Genomic DNA, 22,574 nt, shown 5'->3' with positions numbered 1-22,574 from the left:
CTCAAACAGTCACACTCCAAACTCCACTATGGCCAAGACCAAAGAACTGTCAAAGGACACCAGAAACTAAATTGTAGACCTGCACCAGGCTGGGAAGACTGAATCTGCAATATGGAAGCAGCTTGGTGTGAAGAAATTAACTGTGGGAGCAATTATTAGAAAATGGAAGACATACAAGACCACTGATAATCTCCCTCGATCTGGGGCTCTACGCAAGATCTCACCCCGTGGGGTCAAAATGATCACAAGAACGGTGAGCAAAAATCCCAGAACCACACGGGGGGACCTAGTCAATGACCTGCAGAGAGCTGGGACCAAAGTAACAAAGGCTACCATCAGTAACACACTACGCCGCCAGGGACTCAAATCCTGCAGTGCCAGACGTGTCCCCCTGCTTAAGCCAGTACATGTCCAGGCCCGTCTGAAGTTTGCTCGAGAGCATTTAGATCAGGGGTGGGGAACCTTTTTCCTCTCAAGGGCCATTTCAATTTTTACAATATCCTCAGAGGGCCGTACAAGTTATTGACCTCTGCTTAAAAAAACTAAAATCACAGCCCATTCATTTCATTCTGTGCAAAGAAAAAGCAACCTCTTAATCCAGATATCTCACCATGACTCGCGCATGGATGCATGTGCAGGGTGTGGCGTGACCACCAAAACAGAAAGATATGGACACAAGATGTGTGCAAATGTATTTAGTTTCCTATCCATGTGAACATTATTTAAGTGGGGGGGGGACCTAACCTCCTCTAGGGGGGTCTGGGGGGCATGCTCCCCTGGGAAGATTTTTTTTTAAATGTTGAAGTTAAAAGCATCAATCTGGTGCACTTTGAGAGCAACATTAGGAGATCTATGGACACATCTCTCAACACCCAAACACAACTGTAAGCAGATTTTCTTTTAATTTATGGATATTTGACAAATCACTCCCCTTTCAAACTGTATTCTTCTTTATTAATAACTGTCATATAGTATTTTATACCTGTTTACTTTATTCTCTTATTTTTTTAATAACTATAATGATCATATAAAGATGTGCCTTTACCTCACTGGTTGTAGAAAAAGCTTCTTATATTCGTTAGCATAGCTAGCTAACCAGATGCTAATGATAACAACACAGTTATTGACTGTCTGATCAGTATGACAGATGAGCAGATCGCCACTGGGCTTTCAACTAAAGACACAGACACGCAGAAACTACGGCATGTGTATGGACTTATCGGTACTGCAATTTCTGAAGTGCTGGAGTGGTTCTGGTGCTCTCCGTCAGAACTGCACCCCTGTCAGTCGAGACATATACCACGTGATGACACGTTAGGCTCGTGTTGTGTTCAAGGACCCTGACCTTGGCCAGGAAAAACAGGCACTGGCTTGTTTAATTTTTTTGCGGTCTAGATTTCTTTCATTTTTTGCGTGTGTTTATAAATTACCTCGAGGGCCGTACCAAATTGTCTCGCGGGCCGTATAAGGCCCGGAGGCCGGAGGTTCCCCACCCCTGATTTAGATGATCCAGAAGAGGATTGGGAGAATGTCAGATGAAACCAAAATATAACTTTTTGGTAAAAGCTCAACTAGACGTGTTTGGAGGAGAAAGAATGCTGAGTTGCATCCAAAGAACACCATACCTACTGTGAAACATGGGGGTGGAAACATCATGCTTTGGGGCTGTTTTTCTGCAAAGGGACCAGGACGACTGATCCGTGTAAAGGAAAGAATGAATCGTGAGATTTTGAGTGAGAACCTCCTTCCATCAGCAAGGGCATTGAAGATGAAACGTGGTTGGGTCTTTCAGCATGACAATGATCCCAAACACACCGCCCGGGCAACGAAGGAGTGGCTTCGTAAGAAGCATTTCAAGGTCCTGGAGTGGCAGACAATGTGATTTTCTGGATTTTTTTCCCCCTCATTTTGTCTCTCATAGTTGAGGTATACCTAGGATGAGAATTACAGGCCTCTCATCTTTTTAAGTGGGAGAACTTGCACAATTGGTGGCTGACTAAATACTTTTTTGCCCCACTGTATCTGTGTGTGTGTGTGTGTGTGTGTGTGTGTGTGTGTGTGTGTGTGTGTGTGTGTGTGTGTGTGTGTGTGTGTGTGTGTGTGTGCCATCAGTAGCACAGCTTGAGACTGCGGGTGTTTCTCAATGTCAAGGAAGGATCCTTCAGAGCCATCGAATCCCGCCGAAGGGACTGTTCCAATGTACGGGATCCTTGGAATTCTACCGAGGACTGAGTCCTTCGTTGCGGGAAATTTCGAGGATGCACATGTGTATCCTCGGCGGTCTTAAAAGCCCCACAATGCTTTGCGCCCGGACCAATTTCCAAAATCTTTGGCGGAAAATTGCTGAATCTAGGCAGGACACATTTAAATGTAAGTATGTTCAGTGGCGTAGTAACTGTGCACATGACTTGTGTTTAAAGTGTATAGTCCGTTTGCGTTTTGCCCGTGAAAAATGAAACAATGTTGTCTGGTGCGCACCAGAGTGTGAATGAGACCTTGGAGCGTTTTGCACCATCCATCCATCCATCTTCTCCCGCTTATCCGTGGTCGGGTCGCGGGGGTAGCAGTTCCAGCAGAGAGCCCCAAACTTTCTTTTCCCTGGCGACATCAACCAGACTGGGGGATCCCAAGGCGCTCCCAGGCCAGCGAAGAGATATAATCCCTCCACCTGGTCCTAGGTCTACCCCTTGGTCTCTTCCCAGCTGGACGTGCCTGGAACACCTCCCTAGGGAGGCGCCCAGGTGGCATCCTAACTAGGTGCCCGAACCACCTCAACTGGCTCCTTTCGACGCGAAGGAGGAGCGGCTCAACTTCGAGTCCCTCCCTGATGACCGAACTTCTCACCTTATCCCTAAGGGAGACACCAGCCACCCTGCGGAGAAAACCCATCTCGGCCGCTTGTATCCGCGATCTTGTTCTTTCGGTCATGACCCATCCTTCATGACCACAGGTGAGGGTAGGAACGAAAATGGCCCGGTAGACAGAGAGATTTGCCTTCTGGCTCAGCTCCCTTTTCGTCACAACGGTGCGGTAAAGCGACTGCAGTACCGCTCCCGCTGCTCCGATTCTCCGGCCCATCTCACGCTCCATTGTTCCCTCACTCGAAAACAAGACCCCGAGATACTTGAACTCCTTCACTTGGGGTAAGGACTCATTCCCTACTTGGAGTGGACAGTCCATCGGTTTCCTGCTGAGAACCATGGCCTCAGATTTGGAGGTGCTGATCCTCATCCCAGCCGCTTCACACTCGGTTGCGAACCGATCCAGTGAGTGCTGAAGGTCGCAGACAGATGAAGCCATTAGAACCACATCATCTGCAAAAAGCAGTGGTGCAATCCTTAGTCCACCGAACTGCAGACCCCCTCCCCCACGACTACGCCTCGAAATCCGATCCATGTATATTACAAACAAGATTGGTGACAAAGCGCAGCTCTGGCGGAGGCCAACCCTCACTGGAAATGGGTCCGACTTACTGCCGATGACCCGGCGTTTTGCACCTAAATAAATAATTTAAATGAACCTTGTTTTGACTTTGCCTCTTTTGTTGATATTTGTGGTTTATGCTACAATGTGCACCAATAGTATGATATATGAATGGAAAATATGTACAGAAACACTTTTTTGGAAAACTATGAGAATGAAGAAAGGTGATTGAAGATGGAAATGATTGTAAATGTATGTATAAATGTAAATATGTAAGTTGGAATAACTTGCAGAAATGATTTGGATAATCATTGATCAGCAGTAAGTAAGGGGTGGGAATTATAAGCATTTGCTTCCTCCTGCTGCCTTTTGGGCACATATGATTTATTATTATTATGAATATTTGTGTTGAATATATAAATATTATTATGAATATTGATAAATACTGTATTCTAACAATACGGTATTCTGTTTTTCACATTGTTTATTAGTTCGAAATCTGTTCGAAATAAAGATGGAAATGAAAAATCGAATGAAATACACATTTTGTTATTGATTGGTGATGGTGATTTTTATGATTTTTCTTATGGCTGCTTATCCTCCAGGACTTTGTCAAGGCTGCAAACAGAAGGAGAACGTTTTATGTTAATTTTGTGGTTCTGTCCTGGAGGGATGATCATTTTACAAAATACAGTAACTCAGGTACATCTTCGATCTTCGCAAATCAGTTATGAGTCTTCAAACTAATCGTGCTCAATTTAATGCGGGACCTCTCATATGACGCACACCTGCACACTTGCTAGCCTGTTCCATTCTTCGTTCTCCGAATGCAAGGAAGGATTCTTGCCTAGCCTCTGAAGGACCTGACTCTGAAGACATGTCCTACCAAGGAAGCGTCCTCGACATTGAGAAACACCCTGTGAAAGGACTAAAAGCTGTGGATGACATCATGCATGTGTTGCTGGGCTTTTGAATCTTGGACTCGCTGACACATTCATCCGATGTACACACAAGCTGATGCACCAACCCACAAATAAAACACAACTACAATTTGACCCAGTAAGTGTGTTTGCATCTCACCCTGTGCATGTCCTCTTCGAACGCGGTTTCGTGGACACTGCATGCAAAGAGCGCCGTGGGGAGGTCGCTCAGATCCATCATCTCCTCCCCTACGCCGTCCTGATCAGTCTCCCCAAACACCATGTCCTCTTCGTCCTCCTCGTCCTCCTCAGGATCGCTGCTGTAGGCCTCTGAGCCTTTGCTCCAGGCCTTGGAGCTCTCTCTGAGCATTCTAATGTATTTTAGGATGGCAGCTGACAGGAACCACAAGGGCTGGGAACTGGGAAGAGATAAGGTGAATATACATTAATAGTAAGTTTGTGGAAGACTTATCAGTAAAAGCTGGTAGTGGGACAATGGTGCATGAAGATTACACAGTTGCAGATTATATTAAAATAGGCTGGGGGATAGATAAAAGAGAGAAACGGAGAGGGAAAATGAAGGAAGGGTTGACAACGACTCAAATAAAAAAAAGGAATTAAAAAAGAGGTGGAATTTTTATACTGTATTTAAACCTTTTTGTGGGTCAGTATTTCTGATTTGATCCCGGTAAAGGATTACTTGCTGGTTAAAATCATAGGTTAAAATGTACAACTTGTTTCTGATGAGTGTTTTGAGAATCTTTTAATGGTCCATTACAAAAGGAACTGTATCCCAATAAAGTCTGATCCCAATGTGAAACTTCCAACATTGTACTGGGGATAGAGTGCCATCTACTGGAATATTTAGCCAAGTGAAGATTATTATTAATAATTTAATCACAACACCGTTAGAAAATCGACCTTATTTCAAATAGATTAGGAGAAATAAGGCATTGATATTTAAATTGCAGCCAAAACTGCACACTAGTGTCATCTATCTCATTACAATAACATGGAAATAGAGCACGCTAAAACAACAACATCACGTCCTCAGAATAAATGGCCGTAGATAACTATGACATCAACATTTGCGTCGCGTGCATTCAAAACAAAACCCCTGGCTCTCACATCAAGGGAGCGTGTTAATGAAGTGTTGCACGCGCGTTTAGCACTTAAAAGTAACGTATTATCTCACAAAAACACTTTGTTTCCCATGCTAAATGCTGTTTTAAATTACAACGACGAGGGAAATCATACGAAAGTTAGCACAGACTCATGGTTACAAGCTAACGAGCGAAGTTACTGCTTTAATTTTCCTTTCCAACCGGTTTAATTGCGAATATTAGTGTCTGTAGTACTCACCTCGCTGCTGTCAGTGAAAGCGGCCGGAACGACCCATTGCACGTGCACTGACAGCTATATTTTCTGGTGACTTTGTCAAACAGATTAAAGCTGCTGTGATATTTTTAAACCTCTGTCAATCAGACCCGTCGTTGTTTATTACTGGATTATTTGACTACTATCTGATGCAGCCTACTGCGGCGTCAGGACCCGCAGGTGTGACCAATCAAAGGCCGCCGGAGGAACCTAGCGACCAATGAGGCTGCAGCAGGGGAGGATGCTCCGCTTCAAGATTGGTGGCGATTGAGCAGAGAAGTGTCACAGAGGTTTCTGCTGGGAAACTATGCTTTAATCTGACAAGGACAAGCATCCAAAAGTGGGTCAATCACAACATAAAGGGAGTAAACATAAGTTACTCACATTGTTATACTTCTAGTTAAAATATCTGATACACCACCTGTTGCATTCATAGGCCTACACAAAATAAGGTACTTCTATTGTTCTGCAAGTTTTTTTTCAAGCAACGTGAAGCAACAGCATGTTAAAAGTAGCCAGGTAGGTCAGTAGGTTTTTTCACACACCAAATTGTAGAATTGATGATTATAACTTCAAAAAGAATGCTGTAGTGCAATGTTCTAAGGTGAATGTTATCTCTTTACATCTCTGAAAGGTTATCTTTCTGGCAGATTGATACAGTGTCCTATGACACAGTTTATGACTGTTGTCTGACAATGCAGTGAGTTATATATTTTTGTTTTTCATTTATCGATAAATCAATCATCAGTTCGGACAGAAAAGATGGGCAGTATATGGTAAATTAGTTAGTATTATTTACATTGATTCAAACTGAGAAAACGTTGTTTTTTCATCAATTCTCAGAGTTAAAACTTTTGATATATAGTATATCAGAATTAGTTTACATTAAGTTTGACACAACATTACATTTCATTCACAAGGAAAAAAAGCTAGACATTTGACTGGACAGTTTAGGTTCCATAAATGGCAGTTTTGTTAAGACTGGCTGGTTTATACAGGGATGTAATGACTTTTTGCACACACAACAAACCACAGGCGACAAAACTACAATTACTACATGATGAATACTGTGGAAAGGTTCTGCTTTTTTAACAGTGCAGAAATGCAGTACATACAGTATGTAGAGGAGTCTATCCAATCATTATGGAGTGTTTTTTTTGTCAAGTTTAATAATAAATGATGATTCACAAACCGCAGAATTATCTTTGTAACATTTTGATGGGAAGGTTACATTTCCTAAAACATAATTAACAAAATGTATATGCAAATGTTAACTTTTATTTCTTGATTTGTTTGTCATCAGAAACTTCAAGGTTATCAGGTTAAAAAGGACAGCAAAATGTACACAAACAGTAGACCCAACCTTAAACCCAACCTTAAACAAATAGTTGTACAGTTCATCAGTAATTTCAAGAGGCTTGTATGATTTAATTCCCTTCTTTTTGAGTGACCACCTTCTTTTCAATGGTTTCAGATTTCAATAAACAGAATACAGTAGCTTTTTGTTTACAACTAAACTGCTACAGTGATGCTTGAATTACACTCCTGGGTCATGTAACACCTCAGTTATTACAGTAACTTCCAGTGTACTGCGACTTGTTAAGGCACACTAAGAGCTAACTTCAATAGATAAATACATTATAATAAATTAGAAAATGTGCCCCCATTGTTTGGTCACATCAGGAAAGTAGTAATACAATGAAATTCCTACAACAGGAGGTAAAATTGCGGAGTAAAAACCGCTCACATAATAAAAAGTTAGATGCAGATATTTAAGGTAAAAAAGTTAATTGGCAAGTCTGCAGCTATATTTTATAATGTTGAGGAGTAACTTCAAAATCCACAATGGAGGAACAGACCCCTTAATGTCGTCATTAATGAGCGAAGAATAGCTTAACAGTCATGGGAGTGAGTCGTTAGATCTCCATTCTAACACCACAGTGAAGGCAGTAAGCTCCAAGGCACAACATCTGCTCTGCTGTGAATCCAATAAAAGATCCAGCAGCTTCAGGTTTCCACTCTTCATTTTGGAATGATAACAGCCGACATCTTCTCAAAAAGGAATGCTACTTATGGTCAGGTTTTGGTGAAGAGATTATAGAAAGCAAAGCATGTGAATGGGAGTGTAAGGCACCCAGTTAACACCCTCTACTGGGCTGGAGGTTGGCCCAGAGTACATGTGAAAAGAGCTGAACATACCCATCATGGCCTTCCAAGCTCCTTGTATGTTGTCTTTTTGTTGAATGAAGGGGAAAATACTCTGTCTTAATCTCTCTTTAGGTCTGGCTGGCCATGAGATGCTTCAGTGGACCTGGAGCGGGCCGGTGTTAGTTCCAGGTTGACCGAATGTGTAGCAGGAGCAGCTCCATCATTGTTGACCAGGGCTCCATAGGAGAAAGAGCCACTGGAGTCTGGCTGAACAACCAGGCCTTTGTCATGAATAGTTGGGACTCCTGATGATGGGAGGTAAGGTAGGATAAGTTTCAAGTAAGGACATTGTAGTTAAAATAAAGACACTGAATGATGAATTTGCAATGGAACTTTTGGGAATTGTTAACAAGTATGCCAGGCTATAGTAGAAATCAGTAAACAGTCAATTTGTACACATCTTTAAATATAAATATTTACAATTTTCTATTATTTAAGTAAAATTGTATACAAACCATTAACCATGTCCATAGTCACATATGGCTCAAAGTTCTTTGTCTTTTTCCTGTTTTTGGTGATGAGAAACACTCCAAGGAAACATAATGCAGATCTGTACAAAGCACAAAATATGTGTACAATTCTTTAATGCAAGTCACCCATAATTGAATTACATCAAATGTCTGTTTTCTTGGATATTTGTCTATACCATTAAAAATAACTTCACAGGCCTTTCACGGAGCAGACATTTTAACATGTAGTAGGAAAAGCACAGGTGTTACTACTACAAGATGGTTTCAGCATGCACAATACCAGGAAACTAAAGGAGTTAAATTGAATCCAGCCATAATTTTTCTTTATTATTAAAAAGTGTGCTTGACCTACTGGGACATTTCAAAATGTCTGTCAGAAAGACCCATGATGGACGATTACTCACCCCAACAAAAACATGCAGATGTGAAGGATGTCTTCTTTATTGAACTCTAGGTAGAACACAGCACCTGAAAAAAACAGAAGAATATTTGTTGATTCTAAAGGGGTTAAGCAGGAAAACATTGCAAATCAGAACGGAGACGGTAACGAAAACGAACTGAATTCAATACCAAAAAAGTCTTCCGTCCACACGAGACCGCTCGACCCGCTGGAGACGCTATAGTACATATGCCGGGCCTGCAAGTGGCGCTGTACTTCCGCCACAAAATACACCAAAAGCAGCGAAGAATACTTCACAAGCATGCATGGTTGCCCTTCTGTTTATTCTCCGAAGTGGATTTAGCAGCAGAGGTGGGGAGAGGCAGGGGTCAGGGCTCTGGCTCTTTTTCTCCCTCCCCGAGGCAAACGTGTGCTCCTGCTGTATATCTCCCCGGTAGCCCACCAGCAGATGAAAAACACCCACCTCTTCCAAGGGACGAGGGAACCGTGCGGCAGAGTTTCCGGTCAACATGTCCGTTAAAGTTGAAATCTTCCAGACAAAATTATAAAAGTGCCGGTCAAAGCTCTTCTTTGTTATTTATTGAGCTTTAAAGCAAATGAATAACGACTATATAATAATATAAGAAGACAGCCCGTTAGTATTTTCGTTATCAGGAAATGATCGTATAGGGCGTAATCACAGAGCCGTTGCATCCGCAGATCTACCCACCTTGGGACCCGTTATCGTTATCTGCGTTTCCGTGTCGGCCACGTCTATATGATAGAGAACTGTAGCGGATACGACCCGTTTCGCCAGGCTCCAGGGCGTTGCATTTGTTTGTGTGTGTCAGGCAGTAATATGCAAACACCGGTCAATAACCGTCAGATTTAAAGCTTCCAGTCAAAACAGATTATTAGCTGCGGATAATAACTCACCAGCTATCACAGCCAAGACGGTAGAGAGGATGTAGTTGAAACTGGCGATCAGAGAGGAGTCATGCAGCTTACAAGCTTGGGAGAGGAAACTAAAAAAGGCAATAGAAGACAACAAAATATAAAGTCAGCATTGATTTAATAAAATCTATTGAAAGACCTTCACTTAGTTCTAATCACCTAAAGTTAAACTGTAAAATCTGTTATGAAAAACACAACCTCAGACTCAGTAAACTCTTTATCTGTGATGTTCACTCACCTAGCCTGGAAGACCACTGAAGCCACCATACACACAAACATGACACTAAAGATCGGGTAGTCCAGCTGCACGTTGCCCTCGAATGTGAGAACCAACATGCCTGACACCGCCTTCACTGTGATGACTGTGACCGAGCCTGTGCATAAAGGTAGAAAGAACAGCACAATTAAATACAAAACAAACCAAAAAATGTTTCACAAAAGCTCAAATGCATTTCAAACATTAACCATGAGGGAATTGTGATTCTAATATTCTAATGAAATATGGTAAACAGCTTGGCGGTATTAAATTGACAGGCTTTAATGAGAGACACTCACCCAATAGAGCGACCAGCGTCAGAATAATAATGAGGGAGTTAGCATTGCGCTGTTTGTAGAAGTATAAAAGCAGGCAGAACGCGATGATCTCCAGGAGCTGTCAATGAGGGGGTTAGAAACAATAAACAGGAAATTAACAGCAAATAAACATGGAACAGGAAGCTCTGCAGTCCTTTGTGGATCACAGCTAGAAACAAATCTTTGTGCTACATAACAACAACGGTAGAGGGAGCTGGGACATTTGTTTAATACCATAATATGGAAGAGTATATTTGTTGCTGCCGCTTGTAGTGTTTTAAAGAAAGTATCCCTCCGTTTGTCTCTCATCCAGTGCTAACTACTAGTTTGCTAACACTGTTGTCCACTGTGTTTGGCTTAAAAGGATGTATTTATGACTTACGAGGACTTGGAACATTAAATAAGTATGCAGTGTTTGTGACAATACAGGGAGTGAATATCCTCTTAATACCTCCGTGAGATGTTTCTATGAAATAACTCTAACCTTAATGACTCACGTGTGCAAGTGACTGTTCATTGCCCGACTTCCTGGTATGTAAATTACAACCTGAATTTGGCAAATTGTAGAGACACATATGTCTGTTAAAGGAGGGACCACTGAGTTGATTCATAACTTTTTGACAATATCGGCTTAAATCAAATAAGTCATCAAACCTGTGCTGCAGGGCTTTTGTGTTTCTTTAAATATGTTATATTGGCAGATGTTAAATGATTTTGTAGGCCCACAGGTTAGCAGAGGAAAATTAAGTCAACTGTAGATGGAGCCCTGTACTTTTTCAACTTAAAAAATGTAATTAAAATGTCTTACCAGGTACAAGAGAACAGGCCATCCTACAAGGTGATTCACAATGTTCTCTGCTTTGAGTTTTTCATGAGAGTTTGGTCCAAATGCTACAAATAGATATGTTCCTCCTATAGTTAGGAGACAGCCCAGGAAGGACAGCCCATAGCGCTCTGGAATAACATAACAGTGTTAGGACATTTACTATGAATGAACATGGAATAGACATTTATACACAACATTGAACTCTAATTTGACAATTATTTTTTACATTTTCACTCACAAAACTATATTTTCAACAAAATATGTCCTGTACATAGACACATCTTTTGATTTGTTACTTCCGTCATTAAACTTTAGCAGCTTATCAGGCAGTATGTTGTTAGTCAAGTTTGGCATGAGGCCAATTGAACATTTAAATGCAATGGCACACATTCCATGTTATTTGCATGTATGTATCTTCACTAACACACATTTGCTGAGCTTACTTGCAAAGTCCTTTGGCTTGGATTTCTCACGCAGGAAAATAAGGCCCAAAATTGAGCTTGCTGAGAAGAAAAGAAAAGGAGGAGGTTAATAAATATTTCCCTTTTAATTTATTTTATGCATACATTTGAGACTGCTTTTATTAATTTTTCTGGCAGATAACAATAAGCAGAACATTTACTACTAAAATATAAGTAAAACAAATACTTACTAAGTACTGACACAGCGTTTAGAGGTGCTACCAGTGCGAGGGGGGCGAAGGCATAAGAAATGAAGTTGGCTCCTTCCCCGAGGCATGTCAGTACAAAACCACACCACCAGGTTTTGGTGTGGTAGAAGGCACGCAGGTCCTTGGTTCCTGCCAACGTCACATGGCTATATTTCTGAGAGTGAAAGGCGTGCCGGGTAAAGTTCAGTTTACTAAGTTAAGACAAGGCAAACATGTAGAGGAGACTTAAACCAAACACTCAAGGCAAAATGGTTTAGCATTAGAGATAGTACAAATTAGAACAAATAGGATTGTCAATCTATCAGGGACCAACTCAATGTGTTAAACATTGATAATTGTATATGATTGCTTCCATATAAGTTTCAATTAAAGGTTGATAATACTATATAGCAGCTTTTTGAGAGGGTTATTGTTATGTGGACATCAGAGGACCTGCCACACAGAAGTTAGATAAACTAAACTGTTCCATATAAGAGACCTGCACCAAAGTAGCACCATATTCTGTCCAAATACTGGTTAAATGTGCAAGCAGCTACTAGATGTGTATCACTGACAAGCAATATTATCTAATAATTTGTGTAGCTGGTAAAACTGGAACATTGAGTAGCCATTTGGCCGGTGGACAAGAAGTTAAAAGTGCTCCCTGAAGGTAGATATTCACTTTACTATTAGTTTGCTAGGATGGCATAGTAAACACTTTAAGAGAAATGTTTGAACAGAGGCCTGTACCTGAATACTGAGGGAGATGCTGACGAGCACATTTCCAAAAATGGCAAGTAAAGTCCCAATAAGATTATCCTAAGGAACAAAAACATTAGGTTATGTTGCATACAGTTGTACAAACTATACGTAAAACTTAATTTTAGCTTTACTGTTACTAAAATTATGTTTTCAGTTTCTACCGGCTTCTAACATACAGCGACGTTAGGGTATCTCGTTTTCTACAATATGCAAAAACATTAGGCGTGAAAAGGCAAATAATGGACATACACAGCCATGTACGTATTTTCAACACCCATCATTGGGAGAAAGTAAATTAGTATTTACAAGTATTACAAAACCGTTAAAAAGTAAACAGGTCTCACCGTGTAGGAGCCTCCGTATGCTCTGCTCATATCCATGGTGCAGTCAGAGGCTGTTTATTATTTATCAGCAGTGACCAGACATTCAAAGACCAAACATTTCATCTTGTCGCTGAGACATTATGTGATTTTTCTCTCATATTCTTTTGTTTATCTGGCATTACGCAGAGGAGGACACCATCTTTGTGACGAGCATCTCACTTCCGGGTTTAATTCCACCTGTTCAGGCTACGCCTTGACGCAGTTACGCCTGAATCACGTGACCATGGACTGTGACGAGGGTTTCTTTACAAACTTGATACATAAGATAACATAACGGGTAGGTCAAGTTTCTGTTGTTATTTATAAAGACAAAATACGTATTGACTTCTCAGTGTCAGTAATTCGCTTTCCAGTCCCTGAAGTCAACATAATGAGGTGTTCTTGGGCACTAAACCCAAATTGCTCCAGTAGGCATGTCTACGTTATGGAAATGTAAGTACGTCGCTTAAAATCGTAAGCTAAATAAGTTGTAATGTAGCGTTAGCGTAAAACGTTTACAAGTCCTTAATTGTAATGAGTTTTCTTTGGTTCACTCTATAATGGAGCCTGCAGTACCACTTAAGGACACTAGGCTGTGCCATGGAACTGGTATTCATGTTAAATGGGCATTACTGCTGAGTAGGAAAGTATTGATTTTATCAAATGACAGGAAATTATTGGGTCTCATTTAGAGCACAACCCTGCTGCTATTAGCCAGATAATTACTACACAACCGCACCATTTTGTATTTCTTTTTTTGTTAAAGAGTTTGAGTTTATATACATTCATGCTCACAATTAACAACTTAATAGAATCAGAATTGCCATTATTACAACAAATGAAATGTATCTATACATGGTTGTACATCATACATATGTATCTACTTATAAACATACATTGGCCTACACATTTTCGAATACAATCATCAGTAACACAACACAAACACGTTTGAAAGAGAAAGCAAAAACAAAACACACACACATTAATTTCAAATAGACTAAATGTTCCTGACACGAGGTGTTTCTTCCCATTCATCTCTAAAACAATTTGTTTTGAATAAAGAAATGACTTTCTCAGCGTAGCATCATATTTTAATCCTGACTAACACTAAAGGTATGTTTTCTCTTGTGTTTGTGTCATTGCAACAGGATAGAAGGATAGACACGACACGGTACGTCAGCAACAGTGTTTCTATAATAGGATCTGCGGGAAAAACAAAGGTAGGTCAATGAAGGGTGTTAGCTACAAAGAGAGTCGTTTTCATATTTCTAAAGCAGATACAAATTATGTGGGTAACTGATTAGTCATGATTCCACCTGCAATATTGGCAATAAATATGGCAAAGGACAATTACTGTGGTAACTTTGTTTTAAGAATGACTCAACTTAGAAATAAGTTGACACCTTAAACATGTGTTTGACATGTTAAAACTCGAGTCCACTCTCAGTTTTCAACACGATAATATTAGCTTGATATGATGCAAAATGTGCTTTAACATTTTTTACGCAAACTTTGAAACAAAATACACTTTCGCATTTCAATTGCTAACCAACAGAGGGAGTGAAACACCGCAGCTGAGAGAACCGCAGTGATGCGTCCTAAAACCCGGATGTAAACTCCTTCCGGTTCCTTCGTCAAAAACGCAATGCAATTTCTCCATAGGTTTTTGGAAAATAGCTCGAAATAAGGTCTGTGGTTGACACACATTTAAGAGACAGATCACGTTTTGTTCAGCCGGATAATATCCACATGTCTATCCTACTTTTATAATTTTCGAAGCATAAATCTAGTCGCAAGAAGCAAAATGCTAACGTTATGCTATAAAGGAACTACAGCAGGGTCGCTGCTTCAACGTCACGCCAACTTAAGATCCATTTCATTTCATTTCAAACCTTTATTTATACAGATAAAATCCCATTGAGATCATTGATCTCTTTTCCAAGGGAGACCTTGGAAACCATATTCAAACATACAGATTGTAAATGGTACAAGTTGAAGTGTTTGTTTGAACAGTTTGCAGGAGGCATGTACTTGCTTTCAAGCAGAACAGGGCAAACAAATTTAGCGGGAGTGTTTTACGTGTTCGGTGTAATGACGTAAAACGGCCTGGACAACTTCTGTAGTCCTATTCAGCCACTTGTTAACAAACATCGTTTTTCAGACACGTAAACTCTTCAAAAATCACCAGCGGGGTCACTGCTGATGTATTTTAAGGTGGGGTAGGTCATTTTGGAGAAACCAGCTCGAGAGTGCGTTCCACAGATTACATTTTTGTATGGATTTTTTGTCAAAGCACTTAAGATATCCATTCTTATCGGGATGTTAAGAGCATTCCATGGAATATAACAAAAAGTGTATCTCAAGCCGGTTTCTCAAACTTACCTACCCCACCTTTAATGTCGTAGAACAAAACGTGATCTGTCTCTTCAATGTGTGTCAAACACAGACCTTATTTGGAGCTATTTTCCAAAATCCTATGGAGAAATTGCATTTCTTTTTATCGAAGGAACTGGACGTGGTAAAAATGCTCACTTACTTCGGGTTTTAGGACGCGTCACTGCGGTTCTCTGCTCATGTTGAAGCCAGGACATCCACATTCTCCGTTGTCCTTTGATGTTTGATTGGCATTTCAATGTAACCTTTTGCCTGCAGTGATTTGTTATGCCTGAATTCTTCATATGAAAATGAAGTATTTATTTTTGGCAAACTGCGCTTCCCGTTGTGCATGCTTTTCAGGTTGCAGTTAGGCTTGCTTGTATAATTTACAATATGCCAAGCTTTAATTTATCAATGAATATGGAGCTGAATTTATTGTATACTTGTGCTTTAAAATTCTATTAGTTAAAGCAGGCAAGTTTCTTTGAGTGTCTTTCAACAACAAGGCAATACTAAGTGCCATTTTCCATACATATGAAACCATTAAGACAATATATGCACAAGACTATATATAGAGACACACATTGAAACAACATCCATAACATTCATCTGGCTGCAACTTACTAATTATTTATCAAATATATCATATTCCAATCACTTGTATATAGACTCTTATTGCACTATTTCACTATTTTCTTTTTGTATTTACTTGCATTATTTTTTCTGTTTTATTGTGTTGCACTGTTGGTGGAGCCTGGGACCTAAGATTTCCATCGTCATAACTACACCGTAGCTATGTACGTATGACTAATAAAAGCCTTGATCCTTGAACATAAAAAGCATTTAAAGAGTGTAATTCAAAATGAATGAATGAAGAGACAAAAAATCTAAAATAAAATAGATTAAACATTATAATTCAAATGACAGCAAAGCTACAATGCAGGGTAAGATATGAATAAATAATCCCACATTCATTTTTTCAAAAGCTGTGGAAAATGGGAAAGCTTTAACCTCTTAATAAAAAACACTGAGTTGTGTAGCAGATCTCAAGTTTTTTCGAAGTATGTGGTTCATACGTGATTTTCGATTATTTGCTGTGTTTAGTTCTGACTCTGAGGACAGTAAGTGGAGCTGTCCGAGACGATCTGAGATCTGGTCAGTTATAATGGAGCAGCAGCTCAGAGAGTTATGTTTTCCCTAAACCATTGAGTGCTCTATAAAGCAACAGCAGAAGTCATTTCTTCGTCGCAAAGGAAACCATTGAGCGATACAAACATAATCTACTTTCTATCCTGCCGCGCCTGTTACAGTTTAGTGTCCCTCTTGACTTGTTGTAATGAGACGTGGCACTATAGGCCGCTGTAGATATGTATCACTAAAACATTGATTATAGCTCAAAGACACAGAAGAGGTTGGGACAGGTGCTTTTTCCTCAGGGTGTTAAAAGGTGTGTGTAGGTATGCAGGTGAATCTCTTTACCACTTCATTACCTCATATGAAGTACAAATACATTCTATACACCTTACAATTAACGTCATTATCAAAATATGAATAACATAATGTTTCAGTTTACACAAATAGAAACAATAGAACTGCAGCATGCAAGTAGTGCGCACACAACACATTAAGCCTTGTATGTCAGCTCACTATCATTTTTATCGTTAATTGCCAATAACCACTTGTTTATGATGGATTTATTGCATGCAATGCAATGATTCATTGCTTAACATGACAATTAGAAAACATTAAAAGCCCATTTAAAAGCCTCTTTTTGCAATTTCTCTAATACGATTGACAGACAAACATCTTTACAGCAACATCATAAGTTACTTTTATTCTGTTTCATGTCATTAAACATGCAAATGCTTCACACTATTTTCAGTAATTATCATACCCTCACACTGTTACTAGTTACCAATTATGACTATTCATTATGCCTCATGAACTAACGGTAGACGATCTTACATTTTAGGACTTTGGTCATTGTCTTGAGTTCCTGCCGGGTCAGAAGTCTTGGTAAGTAAAGGTGTGTCCCTTCCTCGGGGCATCAGGTCACCCTGCATAGTGGACAGACCTGTTCACTGCCACCTGTGTGTGTCCCTGCGAGACAGCTTTTAAGGCCCTGAGGATGAATGCATGGATTAACAGGCTTACGTGTGGATTGATGTGTGGATGAAAAAGTAGAAAAAGCAAACACAGCAATTGAAAAAAAACGCAGCAAAAGTGCAGCATTGTGTTCCCCAATGGTAGACCAAACAAGTGTGCATGTGTCCTCTACTGTTGCCCAATGTGCAAGAGAAAACAATGTGCACTGCATACAAGGCTTTAATAGTTTTACATTTTGAATTCATTTTTATTTTGAATTTAGGTGCAGCATGTTTTCTGATTGTGTTTGCTAGTTGGTTTCAGTTGTAAGAAGGCTTAGGTTTTTATATATTCATTTTTTTTTTTAAGGGCCAGGCATAATGTCGCAGAAATATATAACTACATGGACACACACACACACACACACACACACACACACACACACACACACACACACACACACACACACACACACACACACACACACACACACACACACACACACACACACACACACACACACACACACACACACACACACACACACACACACACACACACACACACACAAACACAATATATGGAATAATAGAGAACTCTGTAAGAATGACCATAATGTTTGAAAGTGTTGCTTTGACTACCACACGCTGACCATCTTGGTTTAATGGTATTTGATCTTTATATTAAGCTATGTTCTTATTTAATTCTATCGATTGCATGTGAAAAACAAACGGGATGAATCTCCTTTCATGTACATTTTGTTCAATTTCTGGGGTTAAATGTCAAATTCAAAAAATGTAGGCCGTCTTCTTTTTTGTATGGCAGTAATGTATTAAAGCTAACAAAGTACAAATGTAAACAATTTGGGTTATTTTATTTAAGTTAAGTTACATTTGTTTTAACCAAGCAATATTGAATTAGGATATTGTTTTTATTTAGTATGTTTTTTTCACTCCTCGTTTTTTATTTGGATTCAGTTTTCATCTAGATGATAAAGCATGCACATACAGTATAAGCGCATACATATATACTGTGCATAATACATCATATACATAAGTAATGATTATCAAAATTGTAGCTGCTAAAATTTCTGTTGAACAACTCATCATTTAATGAATGACTTATTGTTTGAACTCTCAGCATCCATTACACGGCACCTGCCATGTGTGTCTTTTGCTATCTCTCAAGTTCAGAGATAGACCTGAGTCACAGGCTTTTAGCTTCAGGTCACAAAGAAGTTTCCATTGACAGCTTTTGAATTTCATGAACCTTGACACCTCTGACATCGAGTTGAAGTGCTCATGTATCCTCTAATCCACGAGACTCAACGAGCCTTTTTTAGCCAATCCATCCTCAATTTACATTTTCTCACCTTCAACTCCTTTTGTCGACTCAGAAAGAGGAATGGTATTCTCAACACCCTACAGTCGAATATCTATTATAACTACTTTCTGTTTACTATCAACAAAATATCTTTGCTTATTTTCTCTATCAGTTGCGTGGGCGCCATCATACATCTGTAGAGGAATGCACGAACGTTAGCGACAATTATGGCGGTGTGTATTTAATAACTGCCAGGCCTGTTGTAAAAACCAAACAGACCAGCATCCATTAGTAATGACGGAAGAATGCGTGTATGTTAGGGAACAGGGAATGAAGGGGATGTATTCATTACAGTATGGCACCATGCAACAGGAAGTCCTTCGCTGTGAGGTGATACTCCGACTCGTGAAGGAATGTTAACACGTTATAAAGCAGTGGTGGAGGAGCAGGCTTTTCCTAAATCCTCTGCGAGTCCAGGCCTGTCGGCAACCTTGCTAGCGATGACTCCTAAGTGACAATGACAACATCATAAATAAAGGATGGGTACAATATTTGAGTATAATTTAAGGCACAGCTTGTAACTATGGTTGTAATAATGAATGCAGTAACAAATCAACTTTCTATTGTGACTTTTCGGCATCTTTCCAAAATTATAGCTAATGTCTGTTATTAGGCATTCATTTTGCATCAGATGAAAGGTCACTGAGGCTTTAGTTTACGTTTCTGCCTCCGACATATCAAAGAGCATGTCAGATGGACTAAAATCTGTTATTATTCAGGATGCGAAAATAGATTATATATTTAGTCTTGTGGTGGCATTATACAGCCATTTACTTACTGTTACTGTCAGATGTCATATCATTTAAAGCCATTTATTGAAATTAAACAAACATTGGGATTGCTAAGACAACAGAGAAATACTGCTTTTTGGATCCTTTTTTGGATCCTGTGCTTATTGTATCTCGTGAAGGGCCCAGGTGAAATATGGTCTCAAAATACAGTGGGGCAAAAGTATTTAGTCAGCCACCAATTGTGCAAGTTCTCCCACTTAAAAAGACGAGAGAGGCCTGTAATTGTCATCCTAGGTATACCTCAACTATGAGAGACAAAATGAGAAAAAAAAATCCAGAAAATCACTGTCTGATTTTTAAAGAATTTATTTGCAAATTATGGTGGAAAATAAGTATTTGGTCAATAACAAAAGTTTATCTCAATACTTTGTTATATACCCTTTGTTGGCAATGACAGAGGTCAAACGTTTTCTGTAAGTCTTCACAAGGTTTTCACACACTGTTGCTGGTATGTTGGCCCATTCCTCCATGCAGATCTCCTCCAGAGCAGTGATGTTTTGGGGCTCTCGCTGGGCAACACGGACTTTCAACTCCCTCCAAAGATTTTCTATGGGGTTGAAATCTGGAGACTGGCTAGGCCACTCCAGGACCTTGAAATGCTTCTTACGAAGCCACTCCTTCGTTGCCCGGGCGGTGTGTTTGGGATCATTGTCATGCTGAAAGACCCAGCCACGTTTCATCTTCAATGCCCTTGCTGATGGAAGGAGGTTGTCACTCAAAATCTCACGATACATGGCCCCATTCATTCTTTCCTTTACACGGATCAGTCGTCCTGGTCCCTTTGCAGAAAAACAGCCCCAAAGCATGATGTTTCCACCCCCATGTTTCACAGTAGGTATGGTGTTCTTTGGATGCAACTCAGCATTCTTTCTCCTCCAAACACGTCTAGTTGAGCTTTTACCAAAAAGTTATATTTTGGTTTCATCTGACATTCTCCCAATCCTCTTCTGGATCATCTAAATGCTCTCTAGCAAACTTCAGACGGGCCTGGACATGTACTGGCTTAAGCAGGGGAACACGTCTGGCACTGCAGGATTTGAGTCCCTGGCGGCGTAGTGTGTTACTGATGGTAGCCTTTGTTACTTTGGTTCCAGCTCTCTGCAGGTCATTGACTAGGTCCCCCCGTGTGGTTCTGGGATTTTTGCTCACCGTTCTTGTGATCATTTTGACCCCACAGGGTGAGATCTTGGGTGGAGCCCCAGATCGAGGGAGATTATCAGTGGTCTTGTATATCTTCCATTTTCTAATAATTGCTCCCACAGTTAATTTCTTCACACCAAGCTGCTTCCCTATTGCAGATTCAGTCTTCCCAGCCTGGTGCAGGTCTACAATTTTGTTTCTGGTGTTCTTTGACAGCTCTTTGGTCTTGGCCATAGTGGAGTTTGGAGTGTGACTGTTTGAGGTTGTGGACAGGTGTCTTTTATACTGATAACGAGTTCAAACAGGTGCCATTAATACAGTTAACAAGTAGAGGACAGAGGAGGCTCTTAAAGAAGAAGTTACAGGTCTGTGAGAGCCAGAAATCTTGTTTGTTTGTAGGTGACCAAATACTTATTTTACCGACCAATTAATTCATTAAAAATCCTACAATGTGATTTCCTGGATTCTTTCCCCCCATTCTGTCTCTCATAGTTGAAGTGTACCTAGGATGACAATTACAGGCCTCTCATCTTTTTAAGTGGGAGAACTTGCACAATTGGTGGCTGACTAAATACTTTTTTGCCCCACTGTGTATGCAAGACAATGCAGTAGCTGTGGCGGATGCCGATAATGACCCAGATGAAAACCTATGTTGTACTCAACACACTGGTAATTTTATTAAACATTGCCATTTAAATGATTGGCATTTTAAGGATTGTTTTAAGAAAACATTTGTATTTTCTTCAGGTTAAATTTAAGATGTGAATTCACAGTTAATTCCCTTTGATACATAAGTTGTTTGGCTTCTGAAAATGAGTTTGAAAACTATTTTCCTATCATATTGTACTTATTTTTTCTCCATGTTAAAAACTGTTATTTATATTGATCCTGTTTTTAAAGCCCCATTAAACCAATTTGTGCTTTTTGGCTGTGTAAATGAAATTGACTAACAATTAATAATGTAATAGTAACATCATCAATTATTAAAAAAAAATCAAAAGAAATATGAGTTAATCAATGAACTATTTAAGCATTTCTGACAAAGTAAACATTTCCATTTCACAATATGTTTGTGTTATGACACATGATTAGTCAGGTAATGCTCTTATTAATATCTCAACAGTTTCTAATGCTTCATGACGCATTATGACATGGCATAATCTACTTTGCTTATGTTCAATGACAAATGATTGAGTAACACTTAAACGGCCCTGCTTTTACATGCAGTCACGACACAATGTTAACAAATTGAACATTACTATAATCACACAGTGCATTTAACAGTAATTACTACAGTATAGTTAAACAATATGACTTTTGACCAACAACCTGGGTTCTAAGCTAGACAAAGTGACATGTTGTGAGGACCCACAGTCAACACTGCTCTCGGTCTGCAGCCTTTTCCTTTTCTCCCCCACAGTTATGAGAAGAGTAAGATAACACTTTGTCTCCACTGTTGACCTCAGTGCACTGTGTGTGTTACACATCTCCCAGTGTTTGTGTGTGATCGCGTGGGTGTATGAAACATAAGGGGATGATTTTCTTTTATTCTCTCTTTGGTTCCCAACTGTACACTTTTATTTGTATAGTATTATTCTTAGAAAGCTGTTTAATTTTGTGCACGGTGCTCATTGATTTGGTACACCATTGTGCAATTTTCATTTTTGCTAAGACAGTTTTTCTGTCTAGCCCTATAAGATAGTGGACAGTCAGAAGATTAAAATGCTGCTTGTATATTAATATATCAGTCATATAAATACAATTACAGGATGATCTGCTGAAACACTCTGAAAGTGGTCCTTTTGCCTTTTACGTTGGTCTTTCTTTCCCTCATTAAGATATTATTTGTAATGCATGATTTCATTTTGCAACAGTATTTTCCCACTTTAAGGAACT

General features: G+C 39.7%; 2 protein-coding genes across 2 annotated transcripts in view; both read right to left on the bottom strand.

The window, feature by feature from the left end:
• The window catches only part of rcan3 (regulator of calcineurin 3), a 58,663-nt gene extending 52,821 nt beyond the window's left edge, over positions 1-5,842 (bottom strand). Inside the window, exons 1-2 of the mRNA XM_034112039.2 lie at positions 5,706-5,842; positions 4,504-4,762 (exon numbers count right to left, since the gene is read on the bottom strand). Of these exons, the coding sequence (XP_033967930.1) occupies positions 4,504-4,713 (210 nt within the window). The 5' untranslated portion in view covers positions 4,714-4,762; positions 5,706-5,842. The remainder of the gene's footprint in view (positions 1-4,503; positions 4,763-5,705) is intronic.
• A 169-nt stretch (positions 5,843-6,011) lies between these two features.
• On the bottom strand, positions 6,012-13,082 carry nipal3 (NIPA like domain containing 3). Its single transcript, XM_034112021.2, has 11 exons — positions 12,886-13,082; positions 12,530-12,598; positions 11,783-11,954; positions 11,574-11,633; positions 11,113-11,258; positions 10,287-10,383; positions 9,970-10,105; positions 9,714-9,802; positions 8,803-8,866; positions 8,384-8,478; positions 6,012-8,173 (listed from the first exon to the last, which is right to left on the bottom strand). Exons 1-11 carry the CDS (start codon positions 12,919-12,921, stop codon positions 7,986-7,988), a joined length of 1,152 nt encoding a protein of 383 aa, XP_033967912.1. The 5' UTR covers positions 12,922-13,082; the 3' UTR covers positions 6,012-7,985.
• Between the last annotated feature and the right edge of the window lie 9,492 nt (positions 13,083-22,574).

This window comes from Pseudochaenichthys georgianus, chromosome 22 (assembly GCF_902827115.2).
Source record: "Pseudochaenichthys georgianus chromosome 22, fPseGeo1.2, whole genome shotgun sequence".
In the NCBI taxonomy this organism is placed as follows: domain Eukaryota; kingdom Metazoa; phylum Chordata; class Actinopteri; order Perciformes; family Channichthyidae; genus Pseudochaenichthys; species Pseudochaenichthys georgianus.
Note: the sequence above shows the minus strand (reverse complement) of the source record. Positions and strands in the feature narration are given on the sequence as shown.